Raw genomic sequence first — 26,602 nt, 5'->3', positions numbered from 1 at the left:
TATAAGTGGCGTGTATAATTAATATTATTAAAATATAATTTTATTCCTTAGAAGTTTCATTATTATGGAATTTATAAGGTGGTTCACAAAATGTAAACAAATAACACGGTAATGAAAAGGGTTGAAAAATTTATACTTGTACCATTTGTATCAGCTGAATTTTGGTTAACAATTGAAAATACAATCACCACTTATAGTATTTTTCAATAATATTACATTTCATATACATATCCTAATCAGTTTCAAAATATTATATTTTATAGAAATTTTATTACTTAATTAAAGTAAGTAATACATTGACTCTCAACATTATAAAAGAGAGTCAGAAAAATTGTCCTTCACAGCCTGTGTAAGACTTTCACTTGAGATCTTCAAGTCTTTCAAGACATATGCTGATAGAGGACGAGAATTATGACATAGGTATTTTTAAATAAAAGAACGGACAATAAAAATAAAGATTAAAATTGTTCTCGTATAATTAGATGTGTTAAGTATTGTTTTATCAACGAAATATGTATTGGATGCAATACAATTTTTAATGCAACATTTTACTTACATCAGTCTTAACGACTTCAGTAGATATTCTTAATTCATGTTAATGATTACAGAAGATGTATACCAGTATAAAATAAGTGTTACAAAAGGAACTCTTAGAAAAGTGTTTCATTCAGAAACGCATACTATAGTATATAAAAACTCTCAGATCAGAATAAAAGGAGTATTCTGAAAGTATTAAAAAAAAAAAAGGTAGTGTTCACTTGGATGCAACAATTCATTGTTGAATGTGTATACATATAACTTATGAAACTTCGTATATGTATTCTTTTCTTCCAACCAAATGTATAAATTATATAGATCACATTTGAATATATTTTTCTTCAGTTAAAAATAAAAACAATAAATTGGAAATTTCTATAACAAGTGATTTTGGCATGTCACGTTGTTCAGTATATCGCCAAAAAATATATATGTAAAATTAAATGTTTATAATATTATGCAATATCTCACGACTATAAAAATTTGAATATATATTTTTCAATTTATGGTTATGCAACTGACTTCATTACTCGTAAATATCATATAACAGCATTATGTATTATCTGCTTTGATGATCATTATACCTTTGTACGTGTAGGGACAGTCATTTAACTTTTAATGCAATTCAGTTAATACAACTGTGTTACTGAAATTGGTAAACATTAGCCATATATATAGCCTATGTTTTATTCAGTTAAACAAATGAATATATGGCTTCTATGATGATTCTGCAGTAACTTCTGGTGGTGTACTTACAGATGTTACTGCTGATTTGAATGCTGGAACAAATTCAGCTGCATTTGGATTCAATGTGCTCTGAAAACAAATTACCTGTATGAAATTCTGTATATATAAAATATAGTATGATATTCTTTATCTATACAATATTCGTATGTAATTAAATTTTTATTAAAAGATAAATTCAGATATACCTGCTTAGCAAGGTCATCATGCATTTTTAGATTGTTAAGTTGCTGACAAAGTTCCGCACCATTCTCAGGCATGCTTGTAGCTGTGGACCAAGCAATAGAATTTGTATTTCGTTCGTGTTGTCTTTCATCTTCCCACATTGCTTTTAAACATTCCTCTGTCAACTCCTCTTCCATTAATTGTTGGATCACCTATGATTTTTAATTACTATCATGTTATCAAAATCTTATATCTGTTATATCTGTTATCAAAATCTAAATACTTCAATCATTATTGAAACAATAGTTACAAAACCTCTTTATCAAATTCTTCCTCATTTTCCATCCAAAGGTATTCAGAAAAATCGCTTTCTTCTGTTCCTTGCACATCGATTTCAGATTCAAAACTATTATCCATATAGGAAATAATCCCTGTTTCATTCCCATAATCGTTCCCCGAACGATTGTTTGGAATCTTCATTTTCATTCCAGATATGTGTTTAACAATACAGTAAATGATCTATAAAAATATCAATTTACTTTTTAATTTTTTATGAAGATTTCATATCTATATAGTTATATTTACATTTTTTTCATAAATAATTCTTACATATTAGTTTTTAATAATGAAGTTATTTAGGTAATTTTATTAGCTATTATTAGCATTAGCACAATATTTAAGAATTATAAAATGTTTATGAGAGAGAAGCTTAAACTCTGTTACATGTACGAAGCTTGTGAACGAAATAAATATACAATAGCTTCATTTACGCATATGGCAGCATCAACTACGAAGTTACATTTTATATCGTAGAAACTGGTTAGTTCTTGCATTTACTTTAAATTTATCGTCGAACACGCTGACAACTAAAAATTTAGAGTTATGGTATTTACTGCATCATAACGATCGGATACGGTAAAATATTGCTTGACAGATCTGTTACAAGGCGACCATTTTTAACTGTCTACTTTTAGTATCGACAAAGCAATATTTATTAATCTTTACTCATAATTATACCGCCTATCCGTTGTTATTACAGGAAGAGATGATAATTTCACAAATATAAAGTATAGATATACCTTTTAATGGTGTAGTTTCGAACAATTTGTGATAGAAAATACGATTTACGCAGTTCATGGATAAAATACGTGTCGTGCAACACAAATTAACCCTTGAAGTAAAACTGGGATGGTGCTGCCACCACATATAAAAGGAGCAATGTGCTTTGTGCTCCAAAACTTGATAAATATATATAATTTTCATAATCTAAATGTTACAATGATTAAATATACTTAATCAGATCTTAAACCTTTTACTAATCTATGTTCTTACATTTTAGGTAATTTAGATGATTTATTATGATCTTATAATAAATTTCTAGCAGACAGACTAGATATAAGAGAATAATTTTATTTCATCAACAAATAAAACATCAATCGGATAAATTTTATTCTACAATTCATTTGTTACCTTTGTTGGCATATGTTTGTATCGTATCCTATGAGAAAAAGTAAACTATGCTATCATATAATATATGTAATCTTTAGTGGATGCGTAAATAGAAAGATTATTAAAATTTAAGTTTTCTAATATAGGTGGAAACTCGTGCTATGAATCCTACATAGCTAAATTCAATGTTTCTTAAATTCAAATTTTAAAACAAATAACTCGATTAATTTTTGTTTCAGATCTTTGAGATATTTGTTCAGAGTTTCAGCAGCAAACCAAGCGGTAACAACGTGTAGTGAGTCACGTAGTGCTTGCTTTGACTCACATAGTTGTATTTACATTGAAGCCGCACATCGCGTGATTGGTCGGCTTGGTTGACGTACGTGTGTTGATGTTCCATCAAAACAAAGCACAGTCGCGCGTCTCACCGAGCATTCTATCACGATAATTCGTTGTGAATGCATCGTCTTTCGTTAACGTGTCTCGCGAAAGTGTTGGCCGATCACTCGTGTTTGTTTTAATCGTATTCTAAGTGAGTTAATGTGTGGATCCCAATGTCGTCCACAGGAAAATTCACCTCAGAAGAGGTCCTGAGCGGTAAGTAAATATTCGTTTCTTCTAACGACGCGAGCAGCTGTCTATCGAACGTTGCGGCCATTTCTCATGCCGCGGCTGACGCATAAACAAATGCGATCTTCCTTCCTTTTACGCTGTAGGCGTATTTTTCTTTGCAAGGATACTTTATCTCAGATATTTTCTATAACAATAGCCGTTTTCTTTAAAATGAACGCGAGCGTATTATTGCATCATTATCAATATAAAATGATGTAAATTTCAAAGATTTTGGCGCCATCATCTGTTTGACTTTAAACTGGTCATGCCGGTGTTTTATTACAGAGCATTATTCGTGCCTAAAAATTTCACGCGAGTCAATTATTTGCATTTATTTATCGTATGCTATTGTTTTTTATGATCGTAACTTGTAACAATTTCGTCATTCGTAATTTTATTTTTATTTTGTTTAAAAAATTATACATAGTTAAGACATTAACTGATATTATATCACGGTATAAGTACTTGTACCTACATAACTAAGATATGGGCAGGCAGAACAATTGTGCCTCTTAGCTTAACTGACTTAACAAATTATTGAACTCGGATGCGTTAAACGATACAAATTTGATATTTGTCAGGTTTGTTTATGTTTTCATAATGAAGAAAGATAACTTCTGATCAATTTTATTTGCTTTTTATGTGTATACAATTTTATTCTAATCTTCAATAAAATCGGGGCGATCGATTTTCAATTCAAATGGCTTAAAGTAAAATTTCGTTCGTAAGAAAAAGCCACATACGAAAATTCTATTCTTCGGTTGGACATTCATTGAAAATCCCTGAAAAATGAATCGCTTTGTAACATCTGGTTGGCTGCTCACTTTGTGGTACAAGGGGGAAGCACAAAGGGGAAAGAACGCATCAAGAAACAAATTTATGTTTCACCGACGCTTGTGAAGCTTTTGAATTCGATTTGGCCATGTTTTAAACTTACTTTCAGAAGATATAATAAATCAATTTTTTTAAAGCAATAAATTATAACAATTTAATTATATCAAACAATTTTGTAAAAAATTAGAAGTCGTTAAGAATTTTGGTTTATTCTAACACGGTGTAAAATCCAAAATCGCGTTTCCATCAGCTCCGTTTAAAAAGTGAGTCTCCTTGGTAATTCTCCAACGTCGAACCGCGTGGTAAACAATTGGGTCAGTGTTCTATAAAACGCTCGAGTCGTTTAAATCAGTTCAAAAAGATTCAAACGAATATGACAGGCGGTTAAGTTCAAGAACATCTCCTAACTACGTATTTTCTTCCTATTCGGCATCGTCCATATATCATAAATCCAAACAGATTGCTTTCGTATAATTAAAAAAACGTGAATATGATATCGATGTCAGGAAAGCGTCGTCAACTTATTATCATGACGTAACCTCTTTTTTCCCGTTGCACATTCGTACGCTCAACAGGTATCTTTGTGTATAATTGAAAAAAAAATAGGAATGGTTGAGACAAATATAGCGGATATAAGAAGAGTTCATGGGACGATTAGACACAAACCGAACGGCCGATACGGTATCCCGTTAGTGATTATCGCATCCTAACAAAACAGTCTTTTCCAAGAACATCGAATGGCTTCAGACTTGATGTTATAGTTACGTGATCCTCCTCAGGAACGCAGCTAAGTGACGTCAGCCGTTCGATGCCACTTTCCTTGAAGAAGGTTGACCTGCGTTAAAAACTAACCTAACATTAACAGTAACGTTCTGGAACGTGACTCAGCTCAGAAGCGCACCGTCCCTACAGTGGTAGCGTGACTGAAACTTTGTATCTGGAAATTTATCTTTTCATCTAGGTAGGGTCGTCAGATAGACACCCTCGAATAGTTCTTCTCTTATTTTAACTCGTACATTGTTAGAAATATAATTCTTACGCTTTTTTAACGTTATTATGGAATTTTTTCTATTTTTTTTTTACTATCGAATTAAATTTCGTTTTAGATTTCTATGAAAAATATAATTCTAACAGATATCTGTAAATCTAATAGATATTATTTTCCGTGCAATTTAGAGTCGTACGATAATTCGACGAAAGAGTATTTGAGGCGATCTAACGCAAATTTATTCATTCACGGATAAACGTGTTTACAAATGGATCTTTTATTCATCCATATATAAACGTTCACTGTTAATTGTGAAAATATTATCGTACCCCGTGCATCAAATTTTCTTTCGAACACAGCCCGAAGGAGATTTGTAGTCGAAACTAAGGGTCTGTTCGTATGTAGCGTCGTTTGACTTTGGACGTTTGATTAAAATTATGGACCGATGAAAGGGGGTCACGTTCGCTTCTATTTTTAACCATAACGCCCGTTGGTAGACTTTAATTCAATTCATTAAGTCCACCTACCCGTCGTGATTTCGTGGCACGTGACGCTTTCTGGCCATTTTCGTGCGTTCGTCTGGTCACTATCGGGATCCCTTTGTCGTTTATGTTTCATATAAATTGATACGTTGTCGACATATTAATTCACACTATACTAGTCGATTTTATTTTGTGATTTTCTTACTAGAATAGCAGTCTTTATTTTTAGTAAGAATCCATCAGGCATTAAAGGGAGCTGTCATGAAATATTGGAATATGGAATATTCATGGAAATCCTCTTAATTACAGAGCTTAAAACTCAAACGAGTATCTTACTGTGTATATATATATATTTATTTATTTATTTTGTTATATTATATATGTAATATTACATGTTATATTACACGATAAATATTACATTTGATATTAATTTGACATAAGTATCAAATGTCCATAGACTAAGAAAGGGAAACCGAAACCCGTCATTTTGAGAGGTTCAGTAGAAAAACCATGTCGCGGCTTTGTCACTAGTGTTCAGTGTTAACCCTCGCATTGCTTTATTATACCTATGTACACGATGCGAACAACAATCTTATACCTCGATATACAAAAAATGCGTTTTTTAATTCCAATAATTATATCAGATTAAATAACAAATCAAAAATTGTCATTCTTTATATATTTCTATCTCTCTATATATATATTCTTTATATTAGTTCTCTGCCATATTGTCTCAATCTAATAGGGAGAAACAAATTAAGTTGGTAAAATGAGTAGGCGGATAAGGGTCAAGTCGGAAGCCATCAGCGACTCTTAATTAAACGTTCACTCGTCTTACGGAAGTCGAAGAATGATATTAAACACCAGTGGTCCCGGAAACGAACGAGCCTTTTTAAACGATATTTTTCAAGTTGAATATTATCGCGTCGAATGGGTTGCGCGCAAACAAACATTAAGCTGCGCGCGCAAACAAACAGTAAGCTGCGCGCGCACCATTTGATGATTAATGCGGTTCCCCGTGCAGATTCACCCGGAAAAAAATTAATTTGCTATCTCACCTATTTATCTTATCTTTCTTTTTTTTTTAACATTATTTGGAGGAAATAGCATGACTGATTGTTTTATGACGCGAATGTATAGAGCTTTTAAACGTTAAACGTCGGGATATAAAGTCGATAATCGAATGCATAAGTAAACGACTACGTCAAAGAGTTGCATTTGCTTATCGTGCTTTAACTTCAAACAGCAGCTTGTAAACCTTATCGTCGACGTTTGTTGACAAAAAATGTCCGAGTGTTTTATAAATTGGTCGCTCGGAGTACGCTAACACAGGCGTCTTCTTTCGGTCATTCATGCATCTTTTGCCATCGTTATTATACAATAGCGAGCATATAGATAAGGAAAGACCTTACACTCGATCCTATTTAATTCGATTTGTAATTATTCCTCGATACAAATTGAAAGGTTTTTTTTATATTTGTGATACTTTAAACTATTATGAAACTTACGACAAATGTATTTTTAAATATTATATTATAGAAATGAAATTTTTTATAAAGCAATTTCTTGGATTTACAAGAAATATATTTTTAAATTTTACGTATACAAATATATAAAATACAATAGAAATAAAACCTTTCGTAATACGATAATAGAATACAATACAACACGCTCGTTGCTGCGTCTTTCAACTATTTTTTGTTACATGAAATTGCAGAAATTTCATTCCTTTCCGATATGAAAATTATCAAACAGAGAAAGATACAGGGTAATAAACGCATTGAAATTACCAGATGTTTGAAAACGTAGATACGAAGGATTATATAATTTCCATATCGAGAATTATTGAATTTTATTTAACGATTACACTTGAAGTAAGGTTTCTAGAAAAAGTTATTCAGAGTTATTGTAACATAGTCGGATGATTTACATATTTAATCGCGTATTACGATTATAATTAATAATCTTCGTAAGTGAATGTATTTGCGCAGGAAAATATCGAGAAGAGAGGCGGAGAAGAAGCACGTTATTCTTTTTTGCGCGGTACATTCTGTAAAATCATCGCCATGCATTCGCTAAGTCAACACGTGTGACCTTGCTTTGCCACGTGCTTATTTATTTCGATTAAACAGAGTAGCTCCTTTATGGTACGTCTTGTAAAACGAATTTGATCGTTTCACCGCCTTCGTTGTTGTTTCTATGTCTGATACCTGTCCCTTAAAGGGAAGCTTTCCAAAGTTCTTCAAATGTTCTGCATGAAACTATCGATGGTTCTCAATCGAAGCGTTTGCGGTAATAAGCAATCAGCTACGATATTTAAATGTATTTATTGAAAGAGAAAGAAAGATGTAGATTTGATATTCAAAAGTGCAGAAGTTTATCTCTAATATTATTTGACTATGAATTTGTAATGCGTTAAAAAGTAGTTAAATTTTTATCCATTTTGAATTGGTTCTCACTTCTCGCTTAAATTTGCGAGAAACAAAGTTACCTCCTTGTTGCAGCAGTTTCTTTGATCGCGTTCAATGTGGTAGAAATTCTTGACGAAGCTATCGATCGTTCTCAATCGCGTTGGTAATTGATTTGCAGTATCAGAGGTTGAAAAAAATAAGTTAATCGTATTCTGCGACAGCCGAGTGACGCTTCTTACTCAATTTCTTTCTCCTTTTTGCCCGTAGTTCACTTAACTTGCTATATTTCGCTCGAATCTGGTGTCTAATGAAGTTCGATAACTCGACCAGCTGCCATAATCTGTTCATATTTATTCGGACTAGATCACGAGTATATACATAACGACAGTTCTTTATTTCTTCCAAATCCACCTTATTCTTATAACACGGTTTAATCACCATTTCCTCTACCCCCCCTCTCTCTCTCTCTCTCTTTCTCTCTGTTTAAACATAAAAATTTAATTTCAATTAATTACAATCGTATTGACGTTTCAAGCGAACGAGAGCGCGTGAACGTTGCGGAATAAAAGACGATAAGAGAAGCAGTCGTCGATTAAATTTGGCGTATATACCGAATGCAAAAGCTTTCGTTGTACACAAAGTTATCGTTATACATATTTGCCATTGATGATAAAACGGATTATGCTTACATTGGGTTCATACTTGTACGCGTTTATGTATGCCACGGTTTATCGCTATACCACACACGCCTGGCGCGAAGTTAACAAAACAGAGTAGTAAATGATGTCATTCGATGACCGCCAGCTTGCAGCACTTCTTTAACCTGATAATTAAATCAGCTGTTTAAAAATCTTGCCGCCGGGTCCATTTACTGTTGTTTTGATTTATACGTTGATTGAAAAATTAAATTTTGTGGATGATTTTTCTATAGCAAAGCCACATTCAGGTAAGACGAACAAATGAGAACGGATGACAAAGATTTTGCTGTATGATTTATATTTTTACTTCTCGTATTAATATTGCATTAATACAATGCAAATGAACGTTTAGTTTCTCCCTTCTAACTTCTGATCTATAACTAATTGGACGAAAGTTTTACGCCATACGATAGAAAATATAAGATTCTACTACTCTACTATCTTTGCTATTCATTTTTAGAACGTTCATAGCGTAATAATAATTTATCGAAAGCCTTCTTTTATATTATCTAGGAACATAATTTAGTAGAATAAGAGGTTCCTCGTTATTGCGAATTCTGATTCACATGGAACAATGTTGTAATTCGAAGCGCATAGAATTTCTCTTGTTTTCACACAAGATTTGCAATGCGTTATATTTCATCGGAGATAATAGCTAATGACTTAGAATACTCTATATCGCGCAACTTTGCCAAATTTCAGCAATTTCCTTGGTAATTTCAACGAAACATTAATTATACCTATATGAAAATCGTTCGATATACGATTTATTTCAACGATCGATCGGTATTTCATTGTAATTGTCTACCATTACGCGAAGCGGTTGCGTTATTCAAGAGGCGTTCCTGTAATTCGCTTAATTGGCGCATGCGGAAATGCGGATGCAGAGGAGAATTCACTGTTCCTTGAAATTCAAATAGACGACCCGTTAAGCTGCTTTAAAGCGGATGCATAGCGAAGAACAAAAATGTTGGCCAAATATCGACTTACTAAAATCGACGCGTTAATATTCGGCTGGCAACTAAGTGATTGCGGATATTGTCAATACCATCTAATGACAAAATCTGCAATCACTTAGTTGCCAACCCAATACGTATTCTCATTCATCGCTGTATGTTTGAAAAAGAAAGATTTTTTTGTTATTATTTGCGTTTATTTTACAATCAATTCTCTAACGAGAATTTTAAGTAAATTTATCTGCCGTGGTACTATGACATAGTTAATAAGTGTTTATAGTATGTTTGATTCTACTTGAATCTAGTGCTTAGGTCTAAGGTGTAATGTCCTTTTAGCCTGCGGATCTGTTCCGACGTGTCGAGTAGTTGAGTAATTAGAAGGTTTTGCTGGTTGTTAACTCTTGTGCTATGTATATTGCTGAATTTGGATAATTCTTCTTTGACCGTGGATATCTCGAGGTCGTGACGTATCGTTTCGTTGGTGACGTACCAAGGTGCATCTATCAGGGATCTTAAGGTTTTCGATTGGAATCGTTGAAGAATTTCTATGTTGGAATTACTCGCTGTTCCCCATAGTTGGACTCCATAGGTCCAAAGAGGTTTTAATATGGCCTTGTATAGTGTAATTTTACTTTGCGTGTTTAAGTTGGAACGTCGGCCGATGAGCCAGTAGAATTTTTAAAATTTTACTTTGAGTTGTTTGGTTTCATCTATGATACGTTGTTTCCATGTCAATCTTCTGTCCAGAATCATGCCCAGACATCTGACTGACTCTTTATCTGGAATAGGTATATCGTTTATCGTCACCTGTGGGCAAGTTTGTTTTCGTAGCGTGAAAGTTACGTGGCTGGATTTGTTTTCGTTGACTTTGAAGCGCCATTTGTGGAACCACTCTTTCATAGAGTCCAGACCTCGCTGGAGAGTAGAGAAGGCAATTGTCGGGTCTGAGTTGCGAGGCTAATAAGGCTGTATCGTCAGCAAATGTCGTTGTAGTTGTATCTGTCGAAGTTGGTAAGTCTGCAGTGTAGATGTTGAACAGCAGGGGTTCGAGAACACTGCCTCGGGGTATGTCAGCTTCTATTGGAAATGTTGAGGTTGTAGCGTCCAAGTGTTTTACCACGAAGAAAAAGAAAGGTGAATGGAAAAATAGGGCAGAGACGCTTGACGTTACTCTTTGAAGCTGTGCAATTAAGCACATCGCGCATCGTGTATTTTACTATCTGATTTCTTACTACAGTGCGTACAATGCTCTGTACGAAAATCTATCAAACGAAAGCTGCGATTCTCGGACCAAGAAACTTTTATCTTGTATCGAATATCGCGATTCGATAATTTTCTTTGAAATTGCATTGACTAAGAATCGGAACGCTGCATATCGTACCGACGTTTATATATAATTTATGCGTAAATATAATTCCCGTTTTTATTTCTTATTATTTTATTTGAGTCATAGATAAGGAGCAAACGAGTGATGATGATTCACTAATTGGAAAATATACATACCACACGAGAATATTTCTTTATTTCATCGTGCACGTGACGTTGTCAGCTAATCGCGTAGAAACTAAATAGGAAACGTGGAAGAGAAACGTATTTCTAATGACTCGCGAAAGTATTCGGCCATTTAGCATAGAAAATCTTTATCTACATATTTAGTTATATAAAACATTTTAAAATTTTAATAGCGTTTTAATGAAACGCGACTATCATGATTATATCGATAAGGTTCGTTCGTTTAATTACCGTGCTTGAACCTTCGAATACTATGTTTCTTATCCTACGTTCGTTACGAAGGTATTTAATAAATACAATTTTAATTGTAGAATTTGTTTCGAAGATAAGTTAAAACGTTAAGATTACAAACGCGAAGGTGAAGCCTAACATTGCCAACTTCGAAAATACGAGAGAAAAATAACGCGCAGTCTTTCCATACGTTTAACAATATTTTGCGTTTTAAAAATATATTTCATCGTTTATTTGCGTTCAGTCACGTTCGCTGGAGTAGGTGCGTGTATACGTTATTGTTCGTAAAATGTTCTTCGTAAGAGAAATTGGTAAAAAAAATTAAATTAAATAAAAAGATTCCAAGATCGAGTAGTCCAGTTCTGGATCGTCGTCGTGGTCTTTAAATGGTCCAACGAGTAAAAGTTAAATTATGCACGTGTCCTGTCGAAGAGAAACGAGTATTTAAATACTTTTGAACGATAGTCCACACGATCCTAGAACTTGTTCGTGGCTTTCCATCACGGGATCGCTGTTAGATTTGCAAACAAAGAAATTGCACCCGGAAGATATCGTAGAGTCGTCGATTTCCAGAATAATTGATAATAAATTCCACGTTTTTCTCCGGAAATACAAGATAAATTTTATATTATGATTGCGTTAAGTCATTCATGTATTCGTGTTGTCTAATGACGCAAAACGCTCTGTATATGTACATATATATATGTATATACATACGTATACGTTAGGGAACGTCAAAGCTAACGAACCTTGGCCGTCAACCTCCTTGGTAATCGAGTCGATGATTTCTCGACAAATATTATCGCTTCATCGCGTTTTACGTTTCTACGAACACTGTATCGACTAGGATATGTTGGACTTGTTGCCGCTTTTACCAGGAAATCCTGTTTCCTTTGTTTCTACTGTTAGCGTGCAGGTTTCCATAGAAACATACGATTCTACGTTAAGTATCCTGTTTTCAGACAAACTTTGATACTGTTTCAACGAATGTATCGTGCAAACGAACGTTATTATGTCAACAAATAACTACGCGACAAGGAAATATCGTCTTTAAAGATCGATACAGAGATAAGGCTATTCATACGTATAGTAGGCAAGAATGCTTCACCGGCAAGAATATATGAAACAAACTCAACATTTAAAATGGAAGAGACTTTTTTATTTAATTTCAGATTAATCGGGAATATTTGAAATTCAACTCGTTGTCTTTCTATCATTTTTATTTTTATACAATTTGATACCGTTTTTCAAAAATAATTCTAGCTAATTTAGTAGAACGATTTGGTAAATAATATGGTAAAACGAGGTGCCATCAAAATTTTCATACCTGTCATATTTCATGATTTTTATTTGTCCTTTTACAGACTCATGGGTGGAATTGAATTCCGTGTCCGACAGGGTGACACCGTTACCGTTCAGTAGTGGCGGAGAAGAATATTTGCGACTTCTTAGGGAAGCGCAAAGGGATTCTCTACCCTCGTCCGCTAGGCATTCTTCGGCATCTTCCCGTAGAGGCACACCGAGAGATAGGTAAAATTATTTACTTTATTACTAGATCGCTGATATTTCTGCCTATTTATATTTTATAATCGCCATATAAGACGCATTGTAATGTAAATTAGAACTGAAGCTAAAATTTCTGTTACGATTCATCGCGAGGCGTTTGAAAGCAACTTCTGAAAATTTATTATTCAGATTTTTCCATTCCAGCCATCGATATCTAATCTAATCTTACGAGTATCGTTCGACATAAGAATCAAACAAATTTGTAATTCGATTAAATTTAATCCAAAAACTCCGAAACGTTGCTCGAGTTGTCTAAAATTCGTGTTGCTCCTAATATGCTTCGAAACTCTATCGTGTTACGAATCTTTTTTTCCGAGACGACAAATCCCAACAGCCTGCGCTTGGGTCCTCGAAAAGGGCCATTAGAACGAGTCTGGTTTATCTTGTTCCTCGTGTACAAGTACGATGGAGCCGAGGAAGAAAAGAAAAAAGGAAAGCATGAGTCAGATGCCGGTTCCGAAGAAAGCGAGGGAGAAATCTTTTTCTGGCCAGTTTCTTTGTGCTCGTAGGCGTTGGAACGTCTCAAGGACTATGAGCTGAAAGAGGAAGGAAAAGTCAAACAACCGTGCTTTCATCGTGACTCTGATCTGGCGTACAATACAAAAAGATCGTACCAAAAACGAATTTTCCAAATCTTTTGTACGATTTTTCCCCGATACCTGCGACGTTAGAAATTTGCACGTTAAGGCTTTTCAAACGATTTAACAGTATTTTTAGACTCAGAACGAATACGCGGTGGACATAAATCCATGCTACAAATAAAATCAGGAAGTTTTTAAATAAATCATATCTTTGTTAGAAATAAACACACGTCCAGATACGTTCAAACGTTAGCGTGTTGATTGTATCCTTAATCTTTACTATTTGCGACGTTTGATTTGAAGTGTGGCGCAAATATTCGATAAGCTCGTCTATTATCATTTGTAATTCCGCGTGAAATATAAAGAAAAAAAAAAGACATCATACGACGCGGAGGTCATATGATCGAAACTGTTTTATATTAGTGTACATCGAGTTATATTACCGATAAGAAAATCGGAGTCGAAATGAGCAAAGAAGATTCTTATTACTTTAATTTTCTATCTGAATGAAGCTGTTTGCTACATTTAATTCTTTCACGTTCAATATTGCGAATACGCGACATATTTACTTTAGCGACTTTCATAAAGATCACGAAATCAAATTTTTAGTAACATCTTTACTTTAGTACTTTAGTAAATCATTGATCAATTAAGCAAAAATATATGTCCATTTTCGGGAAATCTGCTCTGAAATGTTAATCTATTACAGACGAAAATCTATTTTTCCTAACGGATAAAGAAACAATCTTTTTTCACGGGCTAAACAAAAATTTAATTCTGCGAATTTATGGATCTTGTTCGCTGCTGAAGCTTCTTAGCCGAGATCTGTTTAATCAAAATCTCGGAGCGCAAAAATATTTTGAACGCTCCAAAAGTAAAAAAAAAAATGTGTGAAATTTGTGAAATCTTTTGTTACAGCCCAAAGAGTCCTCCGAACAGTCCGAACACAGAATTATCTACCGAAGATGAGCTCAAAGGAGTCTATATAAATTACTGCTGCAACAAGGTCAGTTTCATAATCGATTTCTAATACCGTGCGCCTGTGTGGTTCACCATCACATAAGATTTTACGTATTCGTATTTCGTTCGTTCAATTTATCAAGCTACATTCATCGTGGAATCGAGTCGAATGATCTTTGTTCAACAGTCAATTATACATCTAAACCTTGTTATTCGATATATATCGTTTTAAGAATAGCATAGCACGAGCGAAAAGTCACGTAAAAGAGATCGTGTAATTGTTACACTACTTGCTCTATGGCGCATGCCTAAGTGAAGTATGTACTTGGAAACGGAGACCTGTGCAACTGGTTTTATCGAACGAAACAAAACAGGGGCTACACTTTCCATGTAAGGTCTATGGATCAACGACTCTTTTAGCGTGCCCCTCCTAGCGTGCATTGTGGGTCATAGAACACGCGAGGTGCTTTATGCGAATTCGTGGAAAACCGCGGTGTCTTCGTGCGCGGCGAATACCGAGCGATAATTTCGCATCGACGAAACTGCGAAACGTAGTCGAAGAGTTTAACGAGAAAGTGCTAAAGCTGACGGTTTTAAGAAAATTTATCTCATCTTCGAAGAAGATGTATTTATACCATTTTGTTACTGAATTTCTCAACTATAGAACGCAATATGTATAGAAAATCTCAAGCCATTTACGTGTTTATTATTTTGTCCGTTCAAATTCTATGTATCTGCCCGATATGAAAACCAGTGAAGCTCTATCTAGCGATATACACAAGTCTATATTCAAATTAGTACGATAACCGCAGCGAAGCTTCTTTTTATCGATGGTTTGTGCGCCGGCTACTTATTTATCCACGTCGGTAAGGAGTCCTCGTGAAAGAACAGCTATTGTCTTTGCTATATTTTTCGAACTACGCGCAACTCGTTGGAAAAACATTGTTAAATTGACAGGTATGCTCGCTAATTCGTCCTTGAGGAGGGAAATCAGCGAGGTTATCAGCGAAGTAAGATGATGGAAAAATACGACGTCGACGATGAGAATGATAAAAACAATCGGTACGAGACAAGGGCAAAATGAGTTAGGTCGATAACGAGTCGCGAGAGGCGAGGATTTTCCATGAGTCAGTTGCCCGACCGTGTTTTTAACGCAAGCTCTCCTCCTTTATGTTCCACCGTCTCTCTTTGTAGAGACAAGGTCTTGGAAAGCTAAACTGTGTTCTCGAGTCTTCTTTGAGAATCCTCGGTTTCTCGATTCAACCGCTTAGATAACGCATTAAAAATAGAATATCTTCAGAAGCTTCTGTTTTCCAGGCTCTGTACGTCTTATCTCCGATGCGACAGTCTTTTTCGCCTCTCGTTCTCCTCGCCGAGTTTCACGATCTCTGAGCGTGTTGATTCCTTCGTCTTCGTTTTATTTCTATCAACGATCGTGTTGACAAACGATAAAGTCAAGGTGAACGAACGACCTTGATATTCACAACCGCGAGAAAAATAATAGAAGGAAAGGAAATTGAAGAAAACATGCCTCTGTTGATGGATATTGAGTCGCTGAATCGAGACTCGACAGATTGCGCATTATCCGTAATCATAGGCGCGCGTTTTGCACCTAGTATCGTAATCCACTTACAGATACCCAAGGATACCCGGATTCGAAACACCGGTTATAGTTTCGTACTTTTGCAACTACGTATGTTTGTATATACCTCCGTTGGGAACCTTGGCAAACTTTTCATCGTGTCGTTATCGATCCTACTTTGCTTTTAAAGGAGAGACACGAAGAACGCATAGAAAGCATATCGCCAGTTTAACTGGAAGAGTGACGCACGTAGAAAATCGTCGCTTTTGAAATATTCTATAAAAATCAGATCTAAAAGCTGTTCTGCTATTTTTGTAGCTATTATTATTTGTCGCGTCGATGGAATATGATTTGCGCTGTTATTTCTTTTTTATTTAAATGCTATACTTTCATGAAATTTGTGGGAATTGAAATACTTTATAACACCGTGTCAACTATTTCTTTTTTGTTATTTTTAAATTATATAACTTCCGTTTGTGCCTTCAGTTTGAATAACGAGCTTCTGCGATAATCACATTGTTTTTTGTATCCATTACTCTAACATACCTTTCGTATCGTGACAGAACAGTAACACTATGTTTATTCAATGATTCAGCGTCTATGCAAATTTTCTTATTGTCAAATGATGGAGTAATTCATAATTTTCTATTTTGAAGTTTTTGTTATAAGCGTTCAAACAATTTAATGACCCATTACACGAAACTCTAATATAGAGCGAAGTCAAGTGGAATCAGCCCGATAAACTAAACGCGTAAAAAGTTCTACGGTTTTACCAAAGAAAGAACACAGAAGTATACCGCTTTGCTGTGCTAGTTCGTTCACCTGAGTTTGTGTTTATTGATGTAACGCGCGTGTTCCGCTGTTACCGCGGACAGATCACGCGATCACGAACGAGCGAATCGGCGGCGTTCTCTACGGTTACGCTTACGTGTCTCATCTTGGGCAGAAACCGGTCCTCTCACGCGGTGTACATTGCATTCGAGAAACGGGTTCCACTTCGCGGTGAGTTAGCGAACGAGAAAAACACGAGGAGTAAGAAGGGAGACACTCGATATACGTAGCCGATGTACGATGCATTACGCTTCTATTGGATTAAGTCGAACAGCCGTTATGCTCATTCCAACCGAGCGCGTTCGCGCTGTTTCGTGGAATGCGATAAATACAGGTATAAACGAACGATTACGCATTACAGAAAATACTCAATGATGATCTATAGCACGTAGCGTCGAACAGGTTTGAGCATATTTGACTTGCGGTAGAAATAAACGAATAGAAATTTTAAATATCGAATCCTTCCAATTATTACGTTATTTTCCTTTTAGAAACAACGTAGGAAACATTACTTTGTAACAAAGTTAAAAGATATTGGTTTCAAATAATTCCTTTTAGCTGCTTTATTAATTTTATTTTTAGATGTAACACAGGGAAGGAAATAGTATTTACATATGAGATACTTCTGACTTTCTCTCTTAAATTACATAACTGCTCATTAAGTAAAATGTCTGAACTGTTTTCGACAAGAATAAAAATTCCTAGAGGATGAAATTCGACGTTGAATTCTATTGCAAAGGATTCATGTTAAAACGAAAGCGCTTCGAAAGATCAAAAGTGCAAAGTTTCTTATTAGTACCTCGTTAAGTAAGCTTTCCATATATATATTCGATTGTTCGCAAAATAATTGCGTAGAAAGTTAGCATTCGCGAATTCTCAGGAAATATAATACGGAAACGCGACGCGAAAAGGAGAACGTGCGATAAAAACTTCTCTAGAATCTGTTACGCGAGTGTCTTGTTGATGTGTCGATGCGTTTTACTTGCAAGTCATTTCCAAGAGAAATTACGTTTCCGAACAGTACGATTTTTATCCAACTCCGTCGATCGTCTTTAAAATAAAATTCTAAAAGGCGTAAAATTCCTGTGTATGTAATTCCATAGAAAGAAATATAATTGCAAGTATAATTTATTTAGATATTAATGCTTAACATAAAATAGCAAGTGTTATTTCAACATACCAATCCGGCTGCTGAACCACGCACGTTCCACGGTCGTAGTTTATTTATATTTCTACTCTCGTTTATCGTGCATGAGCAGTATCCGTTTCGCTTGCTAATAAAAACCATCTTTCTATCCAGTCACCCTGTTTCGCGAAATAACTCTTCTCATGCTATGTCGGGATACCAACAATTTCGTCATGGTTAAACCGGGAATGCAAATTCAACTCTTTATAGTTACAACCAAACACGATAACAGTTTTAACTCAAATTAAGCAAGTTGTATCTACCGAATTAATTTTTCTAATTTAAATAACTGTAGTCTTTCTCAATGACATTTTACGTAGGAAATTTAAAAATAATTTATGTTTGGTTTCTGGTTTCGTCCTCTAAATATTATAATTCTTGCATTAGTTATGTATTCTGCGCTATCTTGAACATTTAAATTTCCAACAAATGCACAAGTATCTGCGGTCTGATGGCACCGCATGTTATTCGATCGTTCTCCATCGACTTCTAAAGTTTCCGCAGGATAATTTTTAATGGAGGACGAATTCGATTCCGGTTTGATTCCCAAGAGATTGCCCCGGTTGTCACGATTAATATCAAGAGAGTCATTCCCAAGCTCTGTAAGTCGTTAATGGACCATTTCAGCGACGTTCTTTCTCCAACGTTTTCTTGAAATATTGCCAAAAAGCTAATATCGTGCGAAACGAGCTTAGACGAGAGGAATAGAAGAGTGTCGATACTGTTTATAGTTTTCACTCCGTTAGTTCTCGTCTCGTTCCTGGATTGAAACTATTCGATACTAAAGAAAAAAAAAAAAGAAAACATCGTTAGTGTTAAGGTCGTGAGAGTTGAACGTTAGTTATCGATTTCAGGATTATGTTTCTCGGATTCTGCTACCATTTTACACGTTCTGTTGGCACGATATATGTGCGTTATAAAAGAAGGTAATAAAGTAAACGTTTGATTTCGACGTTCGAAATAAAGCGACTCTCGTCGTGTATCTAAAAAAAGTAGGACGCTGTTTTTTTTTTTTTTCAAGCTGTCGAAGATGAGCTGGATTTTACTCCTCTTAACAATGTTCCAATCGACAGTGAAAAATTAATCCAGATTGCGATATACGGCAGATTAGTCAGCACAAAGGCGGTCAATTATAAGAAGGCGATTGGAGAGGAGGGATAAGGACCGTGCCAACTGTCACGTATACCATCCTACACGATCGCATAAAATATTGCTACGTATGTGATCCCTGTCACGTTCCCAACAACGCATCGCTTATATATCAATGCAAATCATTTCTGATATCTTTTGTGTTTAACGACAAAGGAACAATTGATTTCGATAAACATGCAGCGTTCATTTTAACACTTTGCAAAGATATATCTTCTCGTTACTAATAAGATCAAATATATTATACATTGTCAATAGATGTAAACATCGACTTTGTAAATTTTCTATAGGTCAATATCCACTCGAAGATTATTCAAAGTGCATTTACTGTCGAGAGTTTATTGATATGCACTTTAAGCTTCATTCGATGTAGACTACGAGCTGGGAGAAGCTAAACGGAAACACGGTAATCCTCTCGTGATTTTCAGCTGAATCGACGTTGAATAATTTTGATATTTAAATTTTAATATTTAACACGATCCACCCAAAATCAACTTGATAGTGGAATTAATCTGTAAAATACACGTCGAACTTCTTTCCATGACCACCTGTCGTCTTAGATTTAAACGAAGAAGAGCTAGCTGGTTCTTATTAGACTCTGAAATTGCACGTAGCATAGTCTCGAGACAGAATAGAATAATGGAGCTATATACAGAAAGCGTAGCTCGTCATTGACCCTCCCGAGCCAGCGCTGTAAAGCTACACAGTGAAATGTCGTCGGTAGCTAGGGGTTTCCTCGTTGAATGAATCCGAAACACGCCGGCAGTGGACGTAATTCCCGGTTATTACGTCCGCCAAAGGGAAGTAAGGGACGCGCCGAAGAAACTTATGGGCAATTGCAACTAGAAAAGGCCGAGATAAAGCGTAGATCGCTTTTCAACGTCGCTGGTCAGTGGTTAGTGGTCTGTCTGTAAACCAATCCGAAACCGTTCCGACGTAACGTGCTGCGTGATATCGAATGAATTCTTCGAATTTGGCCGAGCCAACTGCCATCCGCAGAGGACACAAAGCACGCGTGGCCTTCTTTTTCTTCGACCGTATCGTACGTTCGTATTGATCCTTTTTCCGTCCTGAACTTATACCTCGATTGTAGTGTCGAAGTTCGATGCGCAGTTGAATCGATTTGAATTTTTTTTTTTTTTTTGTGGAGTTAGTCTTCATTCTTGTAGATTGAAATTATCAGAAGCTTTACGAATGGTTACTTGATTAATTTGAATGTAGAAAAAATTAATTTAATTTAATTTTTTTTTAATTAAAGAATAAAATTGTTTGAGCGTTTTATTGTACTTTACATTATTACTGCGACGTTAAAAATATTACAAACTATTGTTTAATTTATATATTTCGATTAATTCGCTCGTGGTCAGCGAACAGTGTTTTCTCTTACTTCATAGCTTCAGTAATAAGTCAAACGCCAGTCGCCAATAAAACCCCCATAATATTCAACGTGTTAAAGCAGGGGGATCGAAATACATTAATTTACACTCGATCTAGTAACACGTTGAAGATTCTACAAATGCCGGAACAATGAAACGGAGTGTCCGCTTGAATCATGTTCTTAATTTTCAGCGATTAAGTATTTATGTATGCGAGAATGAAATTGGAGAAGCGAATATCTTTCGTTGCCACTTCTTTGCGAATGACCTGAATACCAAAGAGCATAACGACTCGTATTCGTCTAAGCAGTACGAGGGCTGCCAGTCACTTACGGATGTAAATAAAATGAAATTTGCTTTGGTTCAGTTTATTTTCATATGTATATAATCGCTCATGAATATTTAGGTACCTGACGTAATTTAATAAAAAAAGAATTCATTATTATTACACCTTCAAAGCTATGAATTGCAGAAAAACGTTTCTCTACTGTTATTTTTTTTATTACATTTATAAAAACAAATTAAGTTAAGTTAAGACAAACATAATATTACAGTTAGTAAAAATACATATCATATACTCATTGAAATAAGAAACAACGCATTATATATGCACACATTTTGAAATTAATGCCACCGTATATACCGTAAGCATTACAACTATTGCAAAAAATATTTTATTACACAAAATCGTTATCCAGAAGCCCCGAAGTATTATTAACCATTGTTTGATTCGTCAATCTAGCTCAAGTCATGCGTGGGAAGATAAACAGTTCCGATTGCTTGTGCCATGCGATTATTTCTCGATGAAATCACCCGACGAAGACCCTTTTAAGGTCGTTCTTCGTGAGTCGTAACCTAGTTATAAGTCCTTGGTTCGCTTGCACATTGCAATGTTTATTCCAAGTGCGTTGAACTCGCGAGTTAACCTCGTGTATAATCATTTCTCTATCTAGCGACTCTATTTTTATCTTTAAAATAGAGTCACTGCGTCGTTTACTAAATTTGGCCCGGTTCACGATATGTCTTGCGAAGTGAATTGTGTTTTTTTCTTTTTTTGGAGCAATAAAAAGATCAACGCGAAGATTCTACAAATAATTCGGCGTTCTAAATTAGTCCAATAGGAGGACAGAACACTAATAAAAGTGATTTAGAAGTATGCCGCTACGATTTTTCTGTTAGCACGTTCACGAGAATTCGAAACTCTGGATCTTGTTTAGAGAGTAATAATGTCTTTGAGCGTAAATCGAGGTTTATTACGCATTACCTAAAACGCTATTTCGAGAAATAGAACAGACGGTGCTTAGCAGACTCGTTGACGAACTTGCCAAAACGTTTGGATAATTTGGATTTTGGATCATGGATAACAAACGCAAAATATCTATTATTATCTAGTATCGAAATATCTAGCTTTCGTCGTTGCTGTATGTCTCAATATTTTGTAATTTCATATGACACGTATCCATAAAAAATTGTTATAATAAGTGTTCCAATATTTTCATGAGTCACTCTATGTTCGAATTAATTGTGACAATATTTGTCCGACGTTTGTTTGAGCGAGCAAATATGGATGTAGATATGGTATGAGCTCTTAATTTCAGAAGCCGCCTATGTATTTAAATTATCGTATTATATTAAGTTAGGTTAGGACATACTATCAATCGGGTCGCCGTTAGTCTTGAATTAAAATACTAGTCTTTAACTCGAACTAAAGCTAATCTAAACCTAACCTAAACTTAACCTAAACCTAACCTAAATCTATTTCAAACGTTAGAAACCTAATATACATTTGTATATGACTTGTCAAGTAAAGACGAGGGGGGGGGAGTCATATGTACATAGATATACGAAAAGATTGCTGAAAATGGTATCGTTGATAACATACCTCAAGTCTATAAAAATCCGCGAGGCCACATTTTTGCATAATTACCGTAACTTATTGCCACAATAAATTATATATAATTATATATTTTGCCATAACATAATTATATCGATAGTAATTCACGTGGCATCCATTTTATTGCATGATTCATTCGAATGAATGCGCAAATCACTTTTCTTTTTAAAGTAGCTGAATTGTTTACAAACAGACGTACGCCTTGTTTGATACGCATTATAGTATACATATGTATATCGTAATATAACGATACGACAGTCGCGTTCGTGACGCGATTGGCTGATTGCCTGGCGAGTTATCCTTGGCTATTCTTCGAGTCATTCACAGATAAGAGGTATGTAAGTATTTCACTGAAATGTGAATCGTGACACAAGTACTTCCATTTTTCTTTCCTCTTATACTTCAGTAATTCTATAATTTCTTTTACTCGTGGATAAAATCGTGGATTATTAATCGAAGCTAAAATTATTCAAGTACCCGAGATTTACGATAGGACGACACTTTTTTGTTCTTTTTTTTTACATTGATATATAATATCGTATCAATTACCCAGTTATTCACGACACCCTGGAAAAAAGCGAACATTATATTTAGTAATTTATCGAGCAATTTGGTTTCCTCGATGAACTCTGGTAAATCGAAGGCTTTTTGTCTTCTAAATTATCTTCGACGTTGTATTTCGGGCAATTTAAAAATCAGGTCATACTGTTAGCAGTAAGTCGTACTGTATGAAACAGGTTCTCTCGGCAACAGATACGAATGTATGAACTTGAGAATATTCTATTCTGTAATATGTGTATGCAAATGATAGTTACTTGATCCTTCAAGGCGATTGTCTTCCGTCATTCCCGAAAAGCTTCTTATTTTCGAATAAAAATCATCGATAATAGGCAACCATTCTTTAACGCCTATCGCTGTTCATCCCTTGTCGTTAGAAATTCTTTCTCATTAGATTATTTTCTCGTAGGGTCGTTGACAACGATCGTTCGATAAATATACTCTACTTTTTCATTTCCGCGATAATGATTCATTGCGACTGCGAAGTAAAAGTATTTGATCCGCTTGTGCAAGGAAAGCGTGATCGATTTACAGCGGTTAACGAGTTCTCATACACACAGATACAAGTCTGATCCTGATGATTTTTGAGTTAGACACGTTGCGTAGTGGAAAACCAAACATCTGGCATTATGTTGCTCGTGTGAAGATTCTCGTTTGGTAAACTGATCCTCGGCTTCGATTGACGGTCAACGTAGAAGCCGCGAGTATCTTCAATTTCACCATACGATAGAGCATTCGTCTGTCTGTACTGCTTAAACACATTTAAATCGGTTTACCAGGGATTACCGGGACAACTCGTGGTGAAGTCAGATACGACGCTCTTTATTCATAAGAATATTCTTTTTGTACGACCAAAAGATTTAGCAAATCTTTTAAATATCGTTCGTTACTTTTTCTATGCGCAGGAAGCCGCCGAGCTTTTGGAGAAGAACACCGATTGGATTTACGAATGGAGCTCGCGTCCAGATCAAGCACCACCGAAGTAAGAGAATATTCTACTTTCGATTCTTTGAGGTCAAGGGTGTAATGAAATAACGAAGAATTCAGAATGAACGATTTATCTGTTTATCTTTGAGATTTCCTGCATTTAAGAGTATGACAAGAAGAATATACGGTTCTAAATGATTTCATAAGAAATAAATAATAAATAAAAGTATTAATAAATTAAATAATTTCATAGGAAATACATAGTTTAGATATAACGATGTTTAAGACGTAAAGCTTGTAGTATTATATTCGATTGCTTACTCGAGTCCATTCTCGGGTTACATTGTTGAAGTTACATTGTTAATTAATACTTGAGTGTCAAAGGACATCCGATCATGCAGCAGGTTTCTTATCGATTATTTTTTTTTTACTACAGAGACTGGAAGTTCAAGCATCCTCAGAGATCGAATAAAAAGAAATCTTATAGCATTCGTACGGCAAAAGTGGGCAAGGTTGGGTTGTTCTCAAAAGAAGTCCTTTATACTCTTTTTATCACAAACATTCTTTCTGTCTTGGTCGGAGCTGGCCTGGGGTAAGAGAAACTTCCTAAAACATATATCTAAATCTTTTTTTCTAAAAGTAAGGATAGATAAATGGAACACTTTTAAAACGATGTACCGTTGTTTCAGGGTTTGGTTGTCCAGGCGAGGATCGATAACACCCAGCGTGACCATCGAATGAAAGAAAAGAACAGTCAAGGACGCAAGAGTCAGGATTGCTGCGCTAGAGTTTGCAAGAAAACGGAGTAATGGATTGTCGTTTATGTGGAGCCGCTAGAAAGACTGAAATGCCAAGAGATAAAGGGTCGATTGAGCCTAAACGAAACATGCAACATATTGTTTCGATTACCACAATTTAATATTAGCACTTTTTATTCTATTCTTCCTTATTCGAAAGAAACTTAACGGTATACTTATTGAAACGCCGTATTATTGTGTAAAGTGTAAGTCATATGCGATTATACGATTAAAGGAGAAAACGATAAAAAGAAAAAAAAAAGGAAAAGATACGAAGAAAAGAAAAAAATATAATATGATTTATATATTTAGTGTTGTTGAGAAGGTGAAAAATGTCCATTTTATACTGTTTGTAATGCGTTTCTATTAGTGATAGTCTATAGGTATAGCCTGGGTAGTATTTATCGATAATAATAATTATTAGTCGTTAATTGAACAAAAAATAAAGGTTTGTGAGAAAGAGAGAGGGAGAGAAAAAGAGAAGAAAGTAACGAAGAATGTTTGCGCAAGAAGAGATCTATCGTTTTATTTGTTTTATAAAACGATCCAAGAAGATTAATCTGTGAAACAAAAGGGAAGCTTTTTACAGTGAGAGAGCAACAATACACATAGTAACAGTTATACCTCCGTTTAGATTACGAATGTCCTACTGTATTGAGTTTTCTGTTGGTATATCGAATCTGGAAAAGTGTCTTTTGCCATTTATTTCAGAGCGCAATGTGATAGAAAAAGTAGGCGTTGTATTTAATTAATGGAAATTCACCTTTTTACAAAATTGCAAGCAGCGACTTTTAATTTTAAGTTTTAATAACGTATGATACAATTGTTTAAGTAACTGAGAAAAGTTAATAATTATCGTTCGATTATCATACCTTTTGATTTTGTAAAGTTAAGATTCTAAAGATGGTGTATAGGAAAGAGTATACAGCATATTCTTAGTTTTTAATTATCGATTCGTTACCAATTAAATGCCGAATTGATTACTTGAATACAATCACTTGTTGATTGATATTTCTTTGATTTTATGTATATGTAATATATGTTTTGAATGTCCGACGGAAATTTTATACAGCATGAATAATTTGATATTTAACAATGGATAGGGATTTTTAAAAAACGACGATAAGCAGTAAAAATGAAAAAAAAAAGAAAAAGAATACAAAAAGAAAGTAAAGTGTAATATTGTGTGATGCGATAAATTTTATTTGCAATCGAAGAAATCGTCCGTAGCTTTCGTATTCCAAGGTCTTTAGAAGGGTTTGAGTTTTTATTTCATTGAAAGATAAGCATATTATTAATTTATAATTTTATGTGTTAAATAAAGTTACAATTTTCTTCGTATAGTTAATATACGAGTCGTTTTGCGTAATAGCACAATGTGTGATTTGTATTCGACTATTACGAAATAAAAGACTCGATATTAATCGTACCACGTTGACGATTTTCCGATATAACATTTTTCACAGAATATGAAATAAATATACATATATACATATGTATTAAGTGTAAGATGCTGTATATTATAAGAATAATACGTAATCAATGTAAGTAGAAATTAGAATCGCAAGTCTTTTGT

General features: G+C 34.7%; 2 protein-coding genes across 3 annotated transcripts; one reads left to right on the top strand and one right to left on the bottom strand.

Annotated features, from left to right (window-relative positions):
- Positions 1-452: 452 nt before the first annotated feature.
- Positions 453-2,669, bottom strand: Paip2 (polyA-binding protein interacting protein 2). 2 transcript variants are annotated; one of them, XM_072010821.1, is made up of 4 exons: positions 2,526-2,669; positions 1,762-1,965; positions 1,470-1,658; positions 453-1,353 (listed from the first exon to the last, which is right to left on the bottom strand). In XM_072010821.1, the coding sequence occupies exons 2-4, from the start codon at positions 1,930-1,932 to the stop codon at positions 1,255-1,257; spliced, it is 459 nt and encodes a 152-aa protein (XP_071866922.1). In that variant the 5' UTR covers positions 1,933-1,965; positions 2,526-2,669; the 3' UTR covers positions 453-1,254. The 2 variants fall into 2 exon arrangements, with proteins under 2 accessions (XP_071866922.1, XP_071866923.1); XM_072010822.1 differs by lacking the exon at positions 2,526-2,669 and adding an exon at positions 2,284-2,416.
- Positions 2,670-3,303: 634 nt separating this feature from the next.
- Positions 3,304-26,183, top strand: Bnip3 (BCL2 interacting protein 3). The gene is made up of 6 exons (XM_072010818.1): positions 3,304-3,492; positions 12,984-13,149; positions 14,685-14,772; positions 24,208-24,284; positions 24,666-24,821; positions 24,919-26,183. The coding sequence occupies exons 1-6, from the start codon at positions 3,450-3,452 to the stop codon at positions 24,968-24,970; spliced, it is 582 nt and encodes a 193-aa protein (XP_071866919.1). The 5' UTR covers positions 3,304-3,449; the 3' UTR covers positions 24,971-26,183.
- The last annotated feature ends 419 nt before the right edge of the window (positions 26,184-26,602 follow it).

The sequence above is a fragment of the Bombus fervidus genome, chromosome 9 (assembly GCF_041682495.2).
Source record: "Bombus fervidus isolate BK054 chromosome 9, iyBomFerv1, whole genome shotgun sequence".
Lineage (NCBI taxonomy): Eukaryota > Metazoa > Arthropoda > Insecta > Hymenoptera > Apidae > Bombus > Bombus fervidus.
The sequence above is the reverse complement of the archived record's forward strand: the minus strand, read 5'-3'. Positions and strand labels throughout refer to the sequence as shown.

Bases quoted from the DNA above. Each gene is read 5' to 3' on its own strand.
- Paip2 (XM_072010821.1), bottom strand. From the start codon at position 1,932: ATGAAAATGAAGATTCCAAACAATCGTTCGGGGAACGATTATGGGAAT. The intron at 1,659-1,761 runs GTTTTGTAACTA...TAAAAATCATAG, and splicing joins AGGAAGAATTTGATAAAGAG to GTGATCCAACAATTAATGGA. The intron at 1,354-1,469 runs GTATATCTGAAT...ATTTGTTTTCAG, and splicing joins ATGATGACCTTGCTAAGCAG to AGCACATTGAATCCAAATGC.
- Bnip3 (XM_072010818.1), top strand. From the start codon at position 3,450: ATGTCGTCCACAGGAAAATTCACCTCAGAAGAGGTCCTGAGCG. The intron at 14,773-24,207 runs GTCAGTTTCATA...TTCTATGCGCAG, and splicing joins TAAATTACTGCTGCAACAAG to GAAGCCGCCGAGCTTTTGGA. The intron at 24,285-24,665 runs GTAAGAGAATAT...TTTTTACTACAG, and splicing joins CCAGATCAAGCACCACCGAA to AGACTGGAAGTTCAAGCATC.